Source organism: Larus michahellis, chromosome 6, assembly GCF_964199755.1.
Source record: "Larus michahellis chromosome 6, bLarMic1.1, whole genome shotgun sequence".
Classification (NCBI taxonomy): Eukaryota; Metazoa; Chordata; class Aves; order Charadriiformes; family Laridae; genus Larus; species Larus michahellis.
The window spans coordinates 17,847,225-17,869,339 of NC_133901.1; the positions used below are offsets into that span (position 1 = coordinate 17,847,225).

General features: G+C 40.0%; 1 protein-coding gene across 2 annotated transcripts in view; it reads right to left on the bottom strand.

Moving 5' to 3' along the window:
• The window catches only part of LOC141744590 (glypican-5-like), a 387,960-nt gene that overhangs the window by 85,909 nt on the left and 279,936 nt on the right, over positions 1 to 22,115 (bottom strand). For both annotated transcript variants that reach the window (XM_074590881.1, XM_074590879.1), the window contains one exon: positions 10,575 to 10,725. In XM_074590881.1, coding sequence (XP_074446982.1) covers positions 10,575 to 10,725 — 151 coding nt within the window. The remainder of the gene's footprint in view (positions 1 to 10,574; positions 10,726 to 22,115) is intronic.

Here is a 22,115-nt window from a genome sequence, read left to right on the forward strand (position 1 = left end):
GGCTATAAATATCAGATGATGATTTATTACTTGGCAGTTTCAATACTGCAATGGCAAATTCTCTTTAATCTCTTTAATTTGAGATGAACAGCAAACAGTTTTGAAAGTTGAGAATTTCTGAGGTTCTCTGTGCAAATAATGGCTAAGCCTTGGGCATGAACAACGTGGAATTTCACCCCCCTCATCAATTGATTTCAATGTACGTACTTCAGCGACTCAAAGGGTTTTTCATTGCCCATACTGCTCTAGTCCTGCTTATCTTTTTGAATTAACTGTTAACTGTGGACAACAATTCAATGGTAAATGGGCTAAAACTGGTATTTTGAGAATGTTTAATGATTTTTACAACTACACTGAATGAACTTTGAAAGAGTAGTTATTACCCTTGTATGCTACCTGGATCATCACTGTTTAACATTCATGCTTCATCTGGACTTCAGATGAGAGTTTACGATCTGCACAGTGCCAGAAATCATACTATCTGCTTATTCAAAAGTAGGTGTTTGCCCACCAGAATATACAGCTGTTGCTTTCACCTCTTCCAAAATGCTAATTACACTTCTTCTAAACAGCACCAGACAGATGGGTCTCACCCCTTTCTGGGGAAAGCCGCTACCCAGGCGGGTCGCTTGTGTAAGGTGGGTTTGCTTGTGTAGATCCTACCTAGAGAAAGAACCCACATCCTTTCAGAATGCATTAAAATAAGAAATGGACTTAAATCTTGCTGAAACAAAGACTAATTTGCAAACTTGCCAGAAGTGTTTATTTAGAAGATGAACAAACTCTAATCTGATACAAGATGCATCAAGAAATAGAAAAATTCTCTTAATTTCAAAATATCATTAAACCATATTCAAAGTTTGCTTGGTTCCTTATGGTATTTTATTTCAGAAATAATTCAAATTTGGCTTGACAAACTATTAGATGTTCACAGAAGAACAAGCACAATAGGGGGGTTGAGAGACCGATTAAAGAAGACAGCCTAAAAAATGCTAGAAAATCTGTTTAAACCCTAAAAGATGGGAAGACAAGGAAAGAAAACATTTTCTGATCATGATATTGAGGAACCTGCACTAGGAATAGAGACGTAACTCAGGAAAAGAAAAGCTTCTGATTCAACTATACATGAGGGGTAATTAATTGAGGCAAATGGAGAAAACCAGATTAAAAACGGTATTAGAAGAGGTGCTGTAGGATCCTGTGACTTTTCCATCACTGAGAACTATGAAGACGACTCCTAGTAATCCGTAATTTAGAGACTTCACCCTGTTTGCACAGATTCACACTCCAGCACATCATACAGAAACAAAGAGGTTTCTGACTTCACTGTTCTGTAAATTATATCCCATTCCTGAGTTTGGGGCTAGCAGATGGCATTACAGCCTCCTTGAACGTGCACAACACCCTAAAATGCCTCTGAAAGTTGTCAGCTGTCCATCCTGGAAAGTGTTACATTTCAGGGAACTATTACTCAGCTGCTTTCAGGATTGAAGGACAGAAATAAACACTCCTAAAATCCAGTAGACAGGAAACACTGGGATAAATCAGATGCAAAATCATCTGCTGAGGAATAACGTGCCTAATCTTTGAACCCTTCTTGAGGAAGGTATTTAACTATGTGCAAGATCATCAGCTGGTTTAAGTTATTCTAAGTACCTTGATCTCAAGGCAGCCAGATCTATCCCTATAAATTCCTGATCCTGTTGATATGTCACATACTTCAGCCTGAAGTTCTGTTCTTCTTGTACTAAACCGAGCATAGAACACAGAGCATTTGTACTGTGCTCTCTGTTACTGTAAAACTAAACTGCGCTTTCTTTCAGGATATTGTTTTGATCCTAAGTTTCTCAGCTGATACATTCTGATGGCGTATCTGTTGGCTTCAGGCACAGCAGCACTCTTTAAGGAGTATTAGTATACCTTAAAATGGACAATCAAGGAATAGAAAACCTCAAAACGTGTACCTGGTGTACTCAAGGCATTTTCTCCCTAAAAGCAAAGACAACAGATCCCCAAGAAATAGTGGTTCAAGAGAGGGAGGGAGGGAGAGAAAACAAACCCAAACAATGCTTTTTCTCCTTTAAAAGACCAGCGACCGCTTACGCTTTCCTCATGAATCATAAAACAAGGGAAGGTGGCAGCAGGGAGAAAGAGAAATTGCATTTTTATTTGTCGGTGACTTTCGCTTCCATTTCCACTGCCAAACAGCTGCGCTACCTGCCTTTCACTTGTTGTATGCAATAAGAGATGACAGAGGGTTTCTTAGAGCCTTTAAGATTGCAGTAACTCATAACCTTACCTTAATTAACCTGGAATAATTTACCTTTGGAATAAACAAGGCCCTAAGTTTGCTTTTACTATCATCTGTCCTTGGAGGAACATGGGTTTTATCCTCCAGCTATCCCCACATGCAAACACGCTGCTCCTCACAGCTAGAGCTCTGGACACTACTAAAATCCTAAAATAAAGTAGCACAGCAAATGCTTCAAACCAGCGTGGGTTATAAAAGGCACAGGAATTTGTTCTATTTAGTTCCTCACCCTCCTGCTGCTTTCACCGGTGAGCAGGTGAGGGCTCAAGAGGAGGAGGAAGGTACGCAGCGGTGCCGCGTGGCACAGCAGCAGCACCACCACTGTCACTTTGCTGTGACCAGGCAAGCGTTCCCTTGTGTGGCATGAAGACTCACTCACAGGTGAACGTTTTCCTTAGGCTTGCAGGACTGTTTCGATAACTTACAGCATAATGGCATTAGCATTTTAAACTGAGCTTCCATTAAGTTATACGAGTTATCTATTTTGAAGTAATTTGAAGGACCTTCCATTGTTAACTCCTCTTAATTAATTTTGGCTTTATGGCATTCTGGGGGCAAATTGCCTTAGCCTTCACATTTATCCTATCACCACTTGGCATGACCGAGATATTACAGCTCTTAAGTGAATTTCTTGTCAGAAGGATCTAAATCACACAGCTCATGAGAGTTACTTGAGGAGGAGTGGTTTTACTCTCCATTTAGCTTGGCCTCTAAACTCTGGGTACCAGCCTGATGCTTGCAAATGACTTTCACAGAAGTAGGCATTATGAGCCTGGGGTCAAAGTATCTGCTCTTGGCCTGAAGCAAGAAGTATGTTCTACTTCACGTGTTTAGCGAGGTGATTTTTCTTAGAAGCTTGCCTTTCTCATAGTTTTAGCCACCACATACCAAGTTGCCTCTTTTCATTCATGCTCTTTGTGCTCCGACTCTGTCGTTCCTGTTTGGGGCCCTTCAGCTTTGTGATATTTGTTTTAAGAAAGTCCATTTTATTAAAACATATGAGAAATGCTGGTGAGTGGGAATTCATTGGAAAATCAGATCAATGAGTTTTCAGTTTAGGGCTGTTTTCAAAACACATCTCAAATATATGTACACATGAAGTTGCTCCCGTGGAAAGTAACTAGATAAAATATTACTGACAAGTTAGTAACAATTGTTCTGCTCCAGTAAGTACATTCAAAGGATACAGATTACTGGTAATATTTTTAATAGAAAGTTGGTAAAAAGCATGTTACCCTTCAGTGATCTACAGTGCGTTCTCTGATGATGGCTTATACAGAACTACTGCAAACAGTTAAGCCCCAAATGTCTTTATCTTGATCTCTCCAATGTTTAATTATGGAACAGCACATTGGAAGGCTATATACCCTAAGCAACTAAAATGCTTTTGCCTTTTAATTTTGTCTAAACAGTGCTAAAATGATCAAAAATGTGCTGTAATTTACATTTCTCTGGTGAAATGGTAAAATTACATTTCCCCAATTACCTTTTTACCTCTTTGAATTTACCAAAGATAGTACCAAAGCTGTTCAGAGAGTCACAGAGCTGGCACTCGGTCTGTTGTTCCTCTAGCTAGTGTTCTCATTATCATCAGGAGAAATTCCTACAGGGGACATGTTTATCTGGTCACGCAGAAAGTCATTTATACAACTCGGCAAAAACTCCTGCCTTGTATGGATCCGGGCAGGAGCACTGGTGGTGCTGGGAGCTCTCTCACCTCAGGTCTGGGAGCGAAAATCTGAAGGAACTGAAATCCCTTTCCTTTACACCTCAAACTGTCATGTAAACGCTGAGGTTGAGGAAGGATTAGGAATGATTATACTTTTCTTCTCGTATGCATTTCAGCTTATATTATACTGTGTAATGAAGGACACGAAAATGACACATAATACCTTATCCCTGTGTCGGTAGATTATAAAATAGATTTAATCAAGGTTAGAGAGGTGGGGAAACGTTTTTCTTTCTTTCTTTCTTCCCTCCCCCTGCAATGCTCTCTCTTCCTATCCCCTTCTCAGAAGCTCCCTCTCAGCCGTCTTCTGATCCCATTTGCACAGAAGAGGGGCTGCAGGAAATGTCAGTCACCCAGAGAAATGCTTAGCAAAGTGTGCCCATGAGACAACAGCGTGACACCACCACGAGTCCAAAGTAACTCATCTCAAGATCAGAGCCTATCGAGTTCAGTTAGCACTAATCAAATTCTGTACTTTTCACCCTGATTATGTAGGTTTCTTTGGTTTTCTTTCCTCCCATGTCTCTTCCCAAACTGCATCTCTACAACAGAAGCCAAAGCCAGAAATTCGCAGCTGTGGAACCACCACCCTCCTCTCCCCACACGTGCAGAGGGGCCGCTGGCAGGGTTTGCTTATGCTCCTCTTGACAGAGGCTCGCTTCTATTTACCACCCCAAATGACAAATATAAAGCTTTGAAACCGCTGAGTTTTCTTAAAAAACGACCTTATATTAGGGCTTAAATTGTTACTGTGCTGTTTTGTGGATGGAATGAGGCATTTATACTAAGGGCAATAAAGGAATTTATAGGCTCTCTAAAAACAGAGCTGGAGATAAAATGTCTCATGCAACAAAGGATGTAGAAAAACGGCCACGCAAGGCAGTGGGGTGGGGATGAGGCATGATGGAGAGGTTTCTCTAGGCAGGAAGATGGAAGACACTGAAAATGCAGTATTTCTGTGAGCTAGGATCATCTGTGAGGAAAGTGAAGAAGTGTGGCAATGAGAAGCTGATGAGCATGGCTGACTGCCAGCAGATATTATGATCTCAGAATATTGATGTTTTGTACTAATAATTACAAAATCAGCAGCTGTACAATTACATATTTGGATAAATACCAGTGTAAGTGCATCCTGTAACATGGTGAATGGAAATGAACTAGGATTAAAATGACAGCTCATACACTAATATCAATGCCTAGAAAAGACAGACAAGCCGGAAGAACGATAACATAATAAAGGATAAAAGAATCTTGATATTCAAAAGAAAAAACTGATAATGAAAACCTTCATGAGCAGTGAGAAAAATACATTAACTTTCCATAGCTGTTGAGAACAGATACGGATCAGACAGAAGACATTAAGAAAAAAAGTAAATTTACTTGTCTGCACTTATAAAGGCATTCTGGGGCAAAAAAATATCCTTCTCATATGCCCTGATGAAGAAATCTACAACCAGGATAATCTCTTCTGGTATTCTGATTGGAGCAGAAAGATGCACTGAAGCTGTGGAGTGTCTAAACAGCCAAGAAGAAAGCCAAAGGTTGGAATTGTGTCACCTGAATATGTTAACAAACTAGATTTGTTATAGGATCCCACTCGGGCATTGAGATGTGACAATAAGCAGATATTCAACTGAGAGAAATGTCTGAAATCAGAACGTTCTTATTACAGGGAGGGAGCTTCATGAAAGAATTAGAAAGAAGTACAGAATTAGTTTAATATAATATTGGGATTAGATAAGCATTGGGCAAAAATCACAGCAATAAAGCACATTTGACACACAGTCATGTTCAAAGTCTGGCTGGGATGTCACAGGATGTGTCTGTTTATTGAATGTCTGCACCAACAGATGCGATTTTAAAGTATTGTTTAAAATCTACTGCATCTAAGGGCCAGCGCTGCTCAGGCACTTTTTGTTATTCCATGGAAACCAACTGCTTTTGGGACAGGGACAAAGCAGAAGCCCATCTCTGTGTGGAACAGGCAGCCAGCCAGGGAAAAGATAAAATCCCTGTCTCTGTTTCCCAGCGACCTGAAGTTTCAAGGCATGTCAGAAGGACTGGGGTTAATACATGCTCCATCTGACGGCTGAGATTTTTTGACCCATATATAAATTATACCCACAGAGGGGTGAATATGGTGCAAAGACTGCACATACACCGTGTACACCAGATATTTTGCCTTTGTCTGTTCTGTTCAGAGGACAGGCTAAAATAGATGTTTTCCTTAACCTGTGCCGTTTGTCTGCCATGTCAGCACGAGGACAGCTGTAGTCCAGCACTAGCTACATTCCTTATGACTTTACACGATGTTGTATCAGGCTCCTCTAGAAAGAAGCTTGGATTAATTTTGGTCTTACACTGGCTATGCAAAACATAAAGCTTCATATAAAGAAGAGTGAGTGAGCTGGTGAGCGAGCCCAGGAATACCTGTGTCCTCCCCATCCACAGACAGGTGTGTATATATATGCACCCACGCCAAGAGGTGGTGTCAGCACCACCTTTCTTCAACATAATGCCCCCCAACTTCCACACAGCCTAGAGCTCTATATAGGTGACTTTGGGCTTGCACTAAACCCAGGTCCCTGCCTGTGGTCTAAACATTTCCTCTAAACTTTGTTTAGTGGCTAATCACCTGATGATTTCCCTGAACAGAGCTCTGATGTTGGTTGTCGCTGCTTGTGTGGGGCCTCATCACAATATACAGCTGTGCAGCACAGCTGGGAATGGGAAATCCCCTCCACTAACTTCCTTCCCACATTTCACTGAACAGCCTGAAACATTTTTCCTTTTCTCTGAACAGCAGAGAGGCAGGACACAATGCGAATCTGTTGCTGTTCTGTCTTTTCATGAACAGCAGGATGCTAATCCCTCTCCTAGTAAATATTCCCATGGCTTGATCCTGCGGGGCACTGAGCAATCCCTGCTCTTCTCCACACCACCCCCTTCACAGTCCAGTAAGGGTTTAAGAATAAGTACTTACATCAGTGGACTCATTTTGTGATTGAGGTTCATGTAAGACCATGCTTAGGTGAGCATGCAGTGCTTGGCGAGGGTCAGACAAAGACGCTGCTTTGCCCTTCTGCCCACAAACCTGCAGCACAAATCGCAGAGCAACTTCCCCATCCACACTAAAGATTTACGTGGCTTGCTTTCCTCTTCTTAAACCCCTCCTAACAAAGCTTTGTTCAAAGATGATTAACAGATGTTGTCGTTAAAAAGTTGGTACTTGCCAACAAATAACACATGGGTCTGCTTGAGAAACAGGGCTGTTTCCACAGCTTTCCCCAAGAAGAGATACTTGTGGTAATTGGTAAGGCCTGTGAGAATATGACATTTTAAAGTATCTTCTACCACACATAATTTCCTAAGAGAACGCTGGTTTCCTGAGAATTTGTTTATCTTGTTCGTATGAAATAATTTGGATTAATCCACATGATACAGAAAAGATAATTAAGCCCATTATGACAAAGAAGTAAGTGGCGATCTTTTCAGATAACAACGAATTTGATGAGAAAGGATTGTAACAAAAGTAAACAAAAACCCAGTACTAAGTAATAGATAGCCACGTATCTTAATTGAAGACATAAAATCAAATGATTAACTGATACGCAGAAATGATTCTCAAAGGCTAGAAGGTGACAAAAGGACAGGATTTAACTATGCATTGCAAGACGAACGGAAATATACAGACAGCACTCCCCAGTCCAAAGAAATATTGGGGAAAAGGATAAGTACAATGGAGCTGGCTGGAATATACAAGCACAGAATCACTCCTGTGTTCACCACCCGGTACACACTAAAATCCAAAACCCCCGAGCCAGGCCCCCTATTACCGATTTGGAAAAGCAAAGAGGAGAGATGGCGGCGTACCTTGTCCCGGGAGATCTTTGAAGAGTTACAAACAGAAATGTTTTGAAGGTGGTAACCCAGATATTGATGCAACCCCTGGCAATTCATTGTTAATGAAAAGGTAATTATTTTTTTCCAGAAGATGGAAAGGAATGAGTATTCAGTAGGTTTTCAGAAACTATTTAAAAGCAATTTGAGTCTTTTGCAATGCTCTCAGCACATAAATTGTAAATATCATTTTCATATAGGTTTCAAATAAATGACAGGTGTAGTACGATTTTACTACCTTCTAAATTCAGCATTTTAGAGGTTGAAATTGAAATCCTTTCCTCTCTTTTCCATGGGCCTGTTGTTAAAAGCATGACTGCTCTGCCAAAATGTCTGTGTTTTGAAAGGCTTTTATTCCCTTTTTATTCCTTTTGTTCTACTGTATAACTCCATGCTACGACATGCACTGATGAGATCGGTGGCATTTTATAGCTATCATTTGTGCCTCACCCAGTAAGAATATTCCCATTGACTTCACTAAGCTTCAAATCAGGGTTTTATTTGGGATTTAGCCTTAGCTTCAATTCACGTCTCAATTCACTGTGAACTTCAAGCAAGCCAGAAACAGGGAATGTTGTCATGTTCCACTTCTACAAAACAATGGATAGATGCTCTTGACAGGTTTTAAGTTGAGGAAATATAACACATTCACAGGCTGGGCAATTAGAAACACCATCTTACAGACATGCAGCAAGAGGAAATTCAACTAATCTGATGTTTGTTTATTCCTTTAACATTCTATTAAAGCAAAGAAGCTCTATAATGAGATTACTGTATTTTATCTCTTAATTGTATCCAGATATGCAAAACAGATTTACTGCTAGTGGCTTGTACACAGTACAATATTTTAAAGCTAATTATGAAAGAGTGTTACTATTGTCACACAATGAAATACTTATTCTTACTCAATACCATTTTCTGAAATTAATTGTAATTACCTTTTTAATTGGATATAAACCCTACTATATTCAGAAACAGCTAGTTATATAAATATAATTCTTTTAAATCCAGGATGATATCAGCATAAAATATTTGAACTAAATAGATTGCAAAAAAGAGGAAAAAAGACATTAAGTAGTTTTCCATTATTAAAGCCAGCTGTAAGTCAAGTCTTGAAAGTATGCAAGTTTTTATTTTTGAACACCTGAAATCTGCCATTGTCCCGTGTAAGCACGCATACGCATCCTCCCAAAACAGTGTATTAATAGTTTAATTGTTCATTGAAGAGTAGTTCGCACCTGGGTTTTATTTGTATTATTCCACATAGAGAGGAAAGCATACTAAAGTATGACCCTCACAAATCCCCAAGGCCCAAAACATCTAGCAATCTTTTCATTGCTATATTCAACAATTAAAAAATTAAGCAAATAGTTTTAAAATAACATTGTATCAAAGTTCTTCTGTTCAAAAACATTGCTGAGTAGATGGTGAAAATCTCTACTTCATCTGTTAGTTGCAATTTCTTAATAATAAAAAAAAATGCTGTCCCTATGGGATAATACCTCATGTATCTTGATCATACAGTTCACCAACACAAATTAAATTTCAGGTATTTATAACCTGGTACTGCAAAGTAAATCTAACATTTTGTACACATTTCAAAGTACATGTTTAAGCTCAGTTTTTCTGATCAAATATTCATAATAGGAACAACTGAAGTCTTGACCACAGACTAATCACAGCTTGTTTGAAAGTCTGACTTGAATATGGGGTACCTTTTCCCACTCTCCACTTAGTGGTAAAGGGACAAGGAAGAGGCACTTGTTTATCTCAGCAGAATGAAGCAGCAGTTTAAAACTTACCTGAGTTCCAGCCATCTTAATGAGCATTATTTTTCAACACTATTATACCTGTTTTTCATATACTTGCACATCCAAACCACATTATATTTACACACACTATGGTAATTAAAGCAGTTAAATTTTGAAGAGCTCAAATGAATCAGAACTTCCAGATAAGATAAATGAATAGTATCAAGCATTTAGAAATACCTTGCTTCTTATTGACTTACTATAATAAGAACCTAGCTACATATTAAATTGCCAGTATTTTGGTAGAAATTAAGTTAGATTCTGATGCTGATTCTGTATCTGATGACATATTATCCAAGTAATTTCATTAATAATTATTGCAGAATGCATATTTGAGACTATCAAGAAATTTTCTTTAACCAGCAGCTCACCACTAGGAAAAAAACAATACTTCATGTGTTTTTTCAAGAATATATACTTTCAGCCAACCCTGTTTGGATCATCCTTTAGTATCATTTTGCAACAAATAAATATTTATGTTAACACTTAGCACAGTCTATAAGGACATTAATTTTGTATTTATTTGAAGAGCCCACATTATCTAGGATGATTCTCCCAGTATTTCTGTGATCTAGATTTCATTGAAGATATTATTCACTCTAAATTTAAGTCTTTTATCTGCATGCCGAGTGTTAAATTATATTGGGTTACTGTCTGTATCGGTCTATTTTTACTGTAGCTCTTCACAGATTAAGATTCAAATCCTTTGAATTTAGTAGGATTTTGACGGTAACTCAAGCAGTGCAAGTCTTAGGTCTGTCCACCTAATTGTGACATTTATGAATTTCTAAACTCTGTATGTGCCTATAGAAACTGCATTTACCTGCTGTGTGAATCCTGTCGCCGGACCCTTGACAGCCATCCTCATCATCACAATCTCCGCTTGACTCCATCTCTTCACTTCTTCCACCCCCACTGCCAGCATCTCGGGAAGCCCATCTTTCCAGTTTTAATTTTGCCTTCTCAGCATCCAGCTAAAATGGAAGAAGCGAAAAACCAACAACGGTCAGAACATATTTACACAGTTCCTACCTCTGGTGATCAAACTGGGTTTATAAAGCAAAAACACTTTCTCCATTCACTTTCAAGTACAGCTCCTCAAGTTGGAGGTTGTTTCTGGAAGTGACATCCAAATATTTTGGAATAACAGACTATACCATCGAATTTTCTCCAGGGACACATATCATCAAACTTTTCATTGAAAACACCAATATCATCACAGGGAGCTCTGGTCCTGCAGCTGTCCCTCTTGCAAATCACTGGTTAATGATGGTACAATCTGCCAGCTGTCTGAGTACTTATTTTGGGTTATTTACAATTGAAGATCCCAATATACTTGACAACCTTTGAAGAGTTGAGGGTATTCGCTACTCTTCATTATGGGCTTGGTCACTTGGAAACTTTGGCCCCTGGATATGATTTTGAAGATGGTGTAATTTAAGATGCCTCTATTAACTGCAAGTTGTTCATTAAATTTCACTTGAAGTACATTTCTTGGCCTGAGTATAGAATAAGAAAGCCTTTTCTAAAATAAATCTAAATGTGTCATACTAGGTCACACTTTCTATAACAACATATTTACTCCCCAAACTTGTCTTTTTGATCTTTAGATAACTTTTTCTCCTTCCTTCTGTCACCATGAATGGTTGCCTACTGTTAGCGCTGTGGGAATAAATGATTTTTCAGTTCACTGGTAGTTACAAAAAAAGAGAAATACCATTTCATTTTCAGGGAATCTAAACCCAGCCTATCCGGGGAACAACAGAAGCAGCACTATTTGGGAAGAAATGAAGTAACTGGCTTAGCCAAATACATTCTGTTACAAGGCATTCGTCAAGGAAGGACGATTCAGGAGAAACTTGAACCTGCGCCCCATGCCTGAGAGCAGTACCTCTTCCCTTAGCTACACAACACCTCTCCTGTTGGAACTGTGCCATTTTGTACAACATTTCAGAACCAAGGTGCTCCACATTCCTCGGTGGCCACGCTCCCCTCAACAGCTCGTATGTGTGGTTGCTTGTGCAAAGGACACTTCAGAGTATTAGAGAAGGTGGGACAGCTTCATAATAATACCCCGAGCTTCATAACACCCCGACTCAGAGTGGATTTTGTTAAAACCTGGCTAAGTTTCCCCGGTTACTATCAAGTTACCATTCCCCATACTTCCCATCCTCATTTTGTGAGTGACTAACAATTTATTTCCTGAATCTTGTTGGAAAATTACATTGGGAGGTGTTGATTTGGCTTTGAAGTGATGGAAATAGCTGTGCCAGTATTTCTGATCACTTCTCTCACGTAGCTGAAGCTCAACCTACAGTGCATATAAACATTGGTTTGAAAGGTAGCGGCTTGTCTGTCTCCTTTTTGGAGTTATGAAAACTTTGTTTGTGTTATCTCTGCTGGTATGGTATGACGAAGCACGATTAGGACCTGTTACTCTAGTTATGTGAAAATATTTTAACCAAATGGAAAGACTTTGTAATGCTTCTCAAAGCCAGTCAGATTCAGGATCTATCCAACACTCTTCATCACAAGTACCTTCCCCTCAAAGTACTGCAGATCTCTTTCAGGCTTTGTGATCCGTTTTATCCCAGAGGACTGTGATTATTCTTGGTACCGAGCAAAATGTATTTTGAAATGTAGCTACTTTGAAGATTCAAACATTTCACACTAAAAAGGAGGTGGGCTGGGAGCTGGGGGAGGAACTGGAGCACGGGGCTAATACAACTGTATTAACTGGGTTGAAAGGATGATGACGGATGCAGCAATTTCTCTGGAGTGGGAAGCTTTGTGTGATAGTCTCCTCCTCCTTCAGATACTGTGAGCTGCCCCCCTCCACTCTGGGGCTGACAAATGCTTGGATCAGTGCGGCAGAGATCCTGTTCTACAGAACAACAGATGCCAACTTCTATATGGCAGAACTCAGGAAATTTTTCACCCTCTCACCGAGAAGATCTGTTTGCTCATTCTGAAGACACAAATAGCTTCTCACTGCAGTGGGAAGATCAGCAAGTGGGAGGAGAGGGTATGGACTCTAGTGGGGAAGCACACCGAACACTGCCTAATTATTACTGCATGACTGTTTTTTATAAATGAGTTGCTTAATGTTGAGTCTCATTATTCACGGGCGTAAAGACTGATGTCACAGCAATACAAAACAACATTTTGTTAAACAACTGGAAAAATTTGTCTATGAGGGAGAAGGATAACTCAGTTCTTTCACAGATTTATTGTGTCCTGACCATATTAGAGAAGACTCATTCATTCTTAGTTATAATCCTTCAGAATTAAAAGAAATGGCTAAGTGGTGAACAGAACAGATGCAAAATTTAATAAAGGGTTTTAATGACTGTTTGCCAGTCAAAGCAGAAATGTTTGCTGCCTGTTAAGGTACTCCTTCTTTTAAAAAATTTTATTTCATTCAGCGCTTATGGCTCAATCCTGACCTCTGGCTCAAGGCAAGTAAATACTTGAACCAAATGCACACCACCTTCTTGGACAAAGACCAAGAAAAAAGCTTAGCTTTTCAACATGGTGCACTGCAGCATTTTACAAACTTCTGGGTTCTTAGTGCCTTCACTACAAAAAGCAATGAGCCGTAGCCCCGATCTGCATCTCCTGTCCATAATAATGAAGATTTACCCAGCTCTTTCTTGGCCTTCGAGGAGAGAGGGGCATCCCCTTACACAGAACCCGTATATACATGCTCAACATTACAACTTAAAGTCAACTCAGATGCAACCTACCAAACTTTTTCACCTTGTATACCCTTTCCCAACCTTTTCCAATGACTTCTCCAGCAAAGAATTTTCTATCTGTGGCTACCATTCACCCAGAATGATGAACCAGAGCCCAACTTTGTGCAGAGATAACGGTTTACCTAAAAATAAACCCATTCTGGGAGATGAAATAGTGTAGCCACATTAGTGAGGAGCTTCCCCCACACCATGCAGCCCTGTTGAGAGTTCTATGTCACCGCTGCATAGCGATTTGTGATCTAGCACCTTTCTCTTTTCCAGATTTTGAAAGAACGCATGTCCTTTGGCCACCACCACATGACTTTAGTGAGATCACTAAAGTGATCTCTAAAGTTTTAGAGCGACAGCAAAGTGTACGCCAGCATTTCTTCATCTCCCTTTTCCACAAATCATAGAAAACTTTCTTGAAGGTCTGTCACTGCACTGAAATAGCGCAGATTGCTTCAGGATGGACTCAGATGGTGGAGCTTTAGAAGATCATAATGAAAGACATTAACCTTCACTTTTTATTAAGCTCTGCTAGGTCCAGAAGATGAGTGTGGAAAGGGGAATGCCCTTAATGGTTTGAGGCTAAGGGGACTGAGAGGTGTCTAACAGAAGCTGGAGGTCATATAAAGGCTCAAGGCCTCTGAAGAGACAGCCATGATCTGCCAAAAAGCCTGAACAAGCCACAATGGTGGCTGCTGCCACCAACCCCTAAAACTTTCAGCTTCCCCACAGATGGTTGTAGAGAGAGACACAGTCCCTCGCCCATAGTTATCAGTGGAGATCAGAGATTGGAGTCAGTAATGTCATTTCTATTATTGCTTACAAACCACTCTTAAATAAGCCTTATTTTGCTAACTTATACTCTGCCTGATGATGCATAATGCCATCCAGCCATCTCTGGCAACTCTGCACAACAGTTCCAGCCTGGGAGCGCAGTGTCTTGATGCTGAGAATTGATGCTTGGTTGGACAATCGCAAGGGATTTCAGGCTGGGCACTGCAGCTTGTACCTTTACCTTCACAAAGCAGAAGATAGCTGCTGCTTAAGATTCCAGAAAATACTGGAATCTTAACAGCTTAAAAACTAAATCCTCAAGTTTTTGCACATCTAAAAGACAATGTTTTTTTAACTCTTGAAAAGGTTATATAAATAGATCAATAAGATTTGTACAGCCCAACTGAAAACTGACTCAAATCAGGAATTTTCCCAACTGCAATATGCTTTGGATCAGGTTCATAAACCTCTAAGGGTTTTTTGAGAAATTATACAGTCTTTCTGTGAGAAAGCTTTAGTATCTGTATCTGATTCAGCTGAAAGGTAAAAATCACGTACTACTATTCAGCTCTGAGTCAGATACAGATGACTATCTTCATGCATTTTATTTGTTCCAGCAAAGGTGCCAACCTTAAGTGACATTAAAAAAAAAAAGTTCTGCTGACGTATGGTTTTACAGAGAAGAAAGAAGTCGTATGAGAATGGTTGCTGTCTTTCTCCCCTATTAATACTTGATGATGTAGCACATGCATTCCCAGTGACATAAAAGAGTCCTTCAGACTTCTGAAGCTTCAAAGGGTACGTGACACACAACCCCTGAGCTTTCTACAATGAGTCTAACCCTAATTCTCACTCTGACCACACACGTGTTAGGATATAAATTTATTCTCATGTTTTTTTATGAAGGCATGTTCCAGTCGAATACTTCCACACATCAATTAAATAGTAACTGTTTAGCTCCATGAAAACCATTTGCTACAAGTGCCTATTTCAATCCGTTTCATTGATTAGGCTATTTTCTGAGGGGCCATATATGCATGTATATCTGAGGGGATGACTCCAAGCCGCAGGACAATAAACTCATTTCATCAGAAAATAGGTTTTAAAATTATATTTTGCACCACCATTTCAGGCTTTTCAGGTCAGTGAACACAACAATGAAAATCTAAAAGCATACACTTTTTGAATAAAGTCACTTAAAAGTTGCGTGCTTGGAATATTCAGAGACAAATCCCATACAATAATTATTTCCTGAGGGACTTGTTAATTAGTTTTCTATATGACAGATTTCAGTGTCAAAGCTCTTCCTCTCTGAAAAGACAGCTCTGAGGTGAAATCTGACTTCTGTCCACTTGTCATGTGAGCACACGTATCTTACTTGATGGTGTTTTCACAGCCATCAAAAAATGGCTGATTACATACTGCATTTAGAAACTGTAAGCTAAGCATGATCTTTCCTCAAGGTACTTATAAGCAGTTGCCTTTTAAAAATTGCTTTAGTCACATAAATATGATTTGCAGAGACAAAGCATTTTGCCAGCTTACGCACAAATAATGTACAAAGCCTAATCTCGGAAAGAGTCATAAATGACTCAATCCCTCCATTCATTTTTTTCAAAAAGAAAAATAAAAAATCCTTTCTCAACCATTATTAGGTCAGAAATTGCTACAACTGAAAAAGACAATGTGCCTTTGTTTTTAGCCTATTATATACATTTTTTGTTAGGGACTGACATATTGCTTTAGGCATAAAGCTGCATTTTACTGGTGCCTTGTGACTGAGCAGATGTTCTGTCATTTCACAAAACAATAGCAACATAACAAATTTTAGACATAACTGCCATATATATATGTTTATTCCAAGTGGGTCCTCTCCTTTGAGATAACATTTATGGTCAATTTTCCTCCACATATGCTCTTAGCTCCTTTTTAAAAACATTTGGCAGTTGCTTTTGCCTTTTTCTTGTCACATTTACCTAGCATTCATATACTACAGCATAAATAAGTAGAATGAAATTACCCAATTTTGTCAGACATTTTCTTTGGTTTGTTCTTCCTTTGTCTGTATTTCATAGAAATCCAAAAGGCCCAATGCATCATCCCCTTCTAGTTTCTTCAGAAAGTAGTACAACTCACAAAGCGAGTACCACTCAACTCTTAAACCCTTTTTTTTAGCCAAAGAAAACAGACATCTAACCTTTTGGAGCCACTGACACCTCTGGAAGGTTTCCTTCTGCTGTATTTATTCAAATACTTACAATAATCTTTGCATAGCACAGCTTGCTTTACAAGTCACCTGTACAATATTAGAATAATTTAACCGAACAGCTATCCATAATTTATGCAATGTGGTTAAGGCCTGACAATGGTTTTAGAACTTTACTCACAACTCTTCCAAATAAACCTTTTCCAACTAGGGAACTGGACCAATATTGGTAGATTCCTTTGTTTTATGTTTTTCTCTCTAGCCTAAGTGCCTCACATTTACTTACACTGACATTTGTATCTCTTTTCTATGCCAATGCTCCCGGCATACCTGTATCTATGAACTGAAGGGGGAAGGCTCTCTTCAAGCACACAGAATCATAGAATGGTTTGGGTTGGAAGGGACCTTAAAGGCCATCTAGTTCCAACCCCCTGCCCTGGCCAGGGACACCTCCCACTAGACCAGGCTGCTCAAAGCCCCATCCAGCCTGGCCTTGAACACCTCCAGGGATGGGGCAGCCACAGCTTCTCTGGGCAACCTGTTCCAGTGCCTCACCACCCTCACAGGAAAGAATTTCTTCCTAATATCTCATGCAAATCTCCCCTCTTTCAGTTTGAAACCATTACCCCTCATCCTATCGCTACACTCCCTGATCAAAAGTCCCTCCCCATCCTTCCTGTAGGCCCCCCTTAGGTACTGGAGGGCTGCTGTAAGGTCTCCCCAGAGCCTTCTCTTCTCCAGGCTGAACAACCCCAGCTCTCTCAGCCTGTCTTCATAGCAGAGGTGCTCCAGCCCTCTGAGCATCTTTGTGGCCCTCTGCTGGACCTGTTCCAACAGGTCCATGTCATTCTTGTGCTGAGGGCCCCAGAGCTGGACACAGTACTCCAGATGGGGTCTCAGCAGAGCGGAGTAGAGGGGGAGAATCACCTCCCTCGACCTGCTGGCCAGAAGGATGCAGAGCGCAACTCTTGGACAATGTGTGCCCACAAAGAGGGGACCGACAGCCATCTCTCCTCCTCTGCCCCACTGTATCTCCACTCAAGCTGTACGCAGCGTTTTGTAAAACTCTTTTTTCCTTTATGATAATATTTTTTTAATTTTTTTTTTTTAGTTTCTTTTGGTTTGTTTTACCACCAAGTTTTTCAGGTTGCCTGGAAGCACTTCCATAGTCAAAATGGCCCATGCCTAGAATAACCATACCAGGGTTACATAACCTCTAACTATGCACGCATCTCTGCTTCTGTATGTATTCATTATAGTGTAGTTTCCCTGTGAGCCGGATTTTGGTTAAATATCACAAATTTGTCATTGGGGTTATCTTGCAAAGATGACACAGAATATACACTTGAATGATGAGTGCAATTCTGAGTACTGTAACTCTCACCCCAACGTTGAGGCAGCTGCCACCCCTGCTCCTGGCTCCCTGTCCCGCTGCCCCCAGCTCCACAAGCGCGGAGGCGGAAGTGCTGAACCCCGGCCTCAGTCCCCACAGCCCCGGGGCTGCTCCTTGTCTCCGCAGGAGGGACGGCGGAGGCCTGGCAGAACAGGCTCACCAGACCCAGCAGTGGGAACAGACCGACCTAAGGATTCCTTAGGATCATTACATTTTATGGGGGGAATGACAAACCTACTTCTAATGTGTTTTACCTGTTGTTTTTCATATTCTGCTTCATTCTAGAATTCTTTTGTTGAAAAGATTTTAATTATTTGACCAACTCTCCTAATGTGTTTCTGAGCATCTTCAGTATGAACTGTACATTTTTGGGGAAGGTTAGGACTTGCTTTCTGATGTTATCCATCTTTTTCAAGCCAAACAGCTGAAGTAATTGGTGTTTTTATTTGGTTTGGGTTTTTTTCCCCCCATTATATCACCAAATTACTCCTTTCTCAAGCAGCATCTGTATTTCTACAATGGATTCAGGTTCTTACGGTTTCTGCCGCAGACTCCTGCAACCATTCCTTTATTTCCTACATGTAATTTTCCTCCTAATCTTATAGACCTAACTTCTCTACATACACTTTCCAATCCTCTGTCCTTGAGGCTTTGTATTTGCATAAGTCTGTCTTTACCTGTGATTACTTTTTGTTCTCCCAGTTTATGCAGATTGACTCGTTACCCTCTTCCTCATATTTTTATTGCCAGATGAAACACTAGATACGTAAGGATCCACACTTTCATTTAGTTTTGAATATTTTTCATTTCCCCTCTATGCCTTTCCTCTAAATCTGGCTGTTTCTCTCTGACTTCCCATATAGTCCACTGCAGATCCATACTCCACAGAAGAGAAGCTAAAAGCAATTATTTCTCTCTCAGCTGATTACAAATGCAATAGAATTATTTCAGCATGAATCTAAGACGGCTTTTAGAGATTCACCTTGTTATACAGCAGGATTAATGCTTCTATTTTTGATGTTTATGGTTTCTGTTTTTCAACTGCTTATTAAAGGTGAGTTTAGTTCTAGAAGAGTGCTAGCACCATGATCAGCTTAATATTCATTGAATTAAATTCCACAAGCTACATATGTTCTCATATTTACTGATTACCCTGTGAAGAAGCAACAAGAATGTGCACCCACAGAATCTTACCGCTATTAGCAAAAGCTTCATAATACCAGTTTGGGTAAACTGTCACCCAAAAAATATTTGTGAATTATGTAAAGTAAGCACCAATAATAATAAAAAAAGACTTATTATAGTTAATAATCTGTTTTAACCAAGCACAACAGCCTTATAAAGAGAATTAGCACAATTTGATTTTAATTCAGTAAGTCCAGTGGGTCAAGGAGGCAAGCAGACAACCCGCCTTGATGTCATCTCTTTAGTGTTGGGCTGTGTCTTTTCAGTATTATGGGATGTGCCAAAGAAGATTTTTCTGGCCTGATATCTAGTGTGCTAAAGTTAGACATATACCTTGGTTTAGTCCCTGCCACAAGCACGAATTTCACCTTTAGACAGTTAGCTTAGCGTAGTCTGTTCCAAAAATAAAATCTGCTTTTTAAATTGCAGTACAACATGTAGTCTGTAAATAGAGCATATGGCTAAAAAACCTGTCGGTGTTATATTAAGACTTTCTGCATCTTGTTAAAGTAAAAAAAAAAAAAAGAAAAAGGTAAACAATTGTAATAAAAACATAAGGTAAATGTTCTAATTATTGGTGATGAGTATGCAGGGTTGCCTACAAATAATCTTTGACCCTTCAAAAGAGTTCATTTTTGAGACAATGGCTGTTTGATACAACAGCTTCAGAGGCAGAGGGCTGCTGAGAGTAGCAACAATGTACTGGGAATGACAGTGTCACCAGTTCTTGCCATGTGGCCCCTCGCCAGAAAAATGTGGGCCGCAACATCTCAAGACATGCGATGGATGACGGTGCCATCACCAGTGGGAGCTGCACTTTCTTTTTGTAATAATCAGGATAATGCACCAGCCCAGAAGGCCTGGTTCTCTGCGATGGCAAGTGGCTGGGAGATGAGCACACGGTGTCTCTGCCACGCTGAGATACAAAGGCCCGATGCCAGGCCTGGCAAGCACTGCCTCCTGTGCGCTCACAAATGAGCCTGTTCAACATTGCTTACAACGCTCTTCCTCCATACCTGGAAAGAAGTTGCTTCAAGTGGGATAACTTTTGCAGGGGGGTAATAAAATGACCAGAAAAAATGACATCTTCTCTGAAAGACCACGGCTTACTTTTCCTAGCACAAAGACGACTGGAAGGATATCATTATTGTTGATAAATGTATTTAGCCTTCCCCTTAAACGTGGAGAGATCTCTGAGAATAAAACTAGCATAGAAATAAAAAGCAGGAAAACAAGCTTTTTAACTATCAGAGCTACGTGTTTCAGGATCAGCCTCCCAAGAGGCAGATGGAGGCAAAATTCTCGAGTATTTGCAAGACCTGGCTAAACAGATTTGTGAGTACTTGCCTGTGATGTCAATGAGCTACGTGTGATATTTCAGGAGGCCTCTCCCAGACTTCCATCCTGTGTCTCTACACTCTGCTAGTTTCTAATATTAGAAAACTGATTTGTAAAATCAAAATCACAAACCAGAACCACTTCCATTAGCCATTAGGAGTGTTATTTCCTTACTTGTCTGATTTCTATATGGCAAAATTGTTTCCACATACCAAATTATGTCCTTTCTTTCCTCTAGGCTAAGAATGAAGCCTCTTAGCTGTGCCTGAAGTCAAAATATGGCTCAAAAAAATGTACTAATTATTGCTGGGGCTTAACATGGTTTACAAACGTCCTCTTTAACTAGGAGCTCCGACTCATCAGGTTTTGAACTTCTAATAATAGCCAAGAACCTTCTCTCTGAACAGACTTGGGAAGCGTGAAACGAGAAGTACCTGCAATCAGGAGGCTGGTCGCACTCCATCAGCCCTTGAATGGCACCCTTCTGATATGCTGCGTGTTTTTATGGGTTAAGCGAGTAAACAGTGGCCAATCTAAATTGTCTAAGGAACAGAGCCAACCTTTCTCCTTGTTTTGTATTCAGACAGCAATTACCTTTTTTTATTTGCTGGAGGAAATGTTCATGACATGCTCCAGTGCATGTTAATTCTGTTTCGTGTTCTTGGATAATTATCTGTTTTCAAGCTCTATGTTGGTGAAGATCATTTTCATAGTATGAGAAGTTTGACATTTCATTGGAAAGACTTGTGAACAATCAAGGGCTCTCATTATTTGGTAGTGCTCAATGGACCCAGCCTTTGGATTTGACGTTTCATGTTAAAACATGACAGAAGCAGTGGTCTGTTTAGTCTCCTCCACACTAAATCCCAGCAACTGCGCACTAAAATGCAATATGGAAAAAAATATGGAAAATATGGTAAGAAGATGGATAATGATGTTTGTCATCCATTTAACATGTACTGATGTTGGGAGCTAAATCACAAATTACTTATTACGTAAGCTAACCAGCTTTAATAACACTGCAACCCAAACTCACATTTAAAAACAATCACACTGTCTCACTGCCACCACACTTCCCTGAAATCTTGAATGTCGCATTTCTAAATGTGTTGTATTATTTAGAAGGTGACACATATGTACAGAAAAAGAAAGGATGGGAGCCTGTGCTGCTGTGAATCAGCAAACTGAATTCTGTGGAGCTGCTCCAATTTATTCCACATGAAGGGCCGGCCCAGATTTTTTTTGTTTGGGAAAGCATGGGGTTGTAACGAAACAGACAAATGCCTTTCACGTTGCATGAATCTGACAGAAGAAAAGACTCTCTCTTTCCAGATGTTGTACTTGCAGGGTTTCATGGTAACATTTGAGGACACATGACTGAAATGTTTTTGCTAAGTCATTTTTATTTAAAAAGGGAAGAAGAGAGAAGAACAGATATTTCTGCCAGCAGCAGCAGCCACTGAAGCCTTTTTTTCTGTGGTTTTCCTTTTCATTGGTGGCTTCCCAAGGAGGTTCTCTGATGGCTCACAAAGACTGAGCTCACAGTACAGTGCTTTTACCAGTGAGTCTCTCTCCTCTACCCACAGAACTCGGGATCTGTTAAATTTGGTTAAAATTGGCAAAAGGGTTAAAAAGGTGTGGAGGGAGTGGCAAGGCTGACAGGCAGGGACACAGCACATGATATAAGCTGTGTTTGTTTACGAAACCAGGTTAAAATGCAAC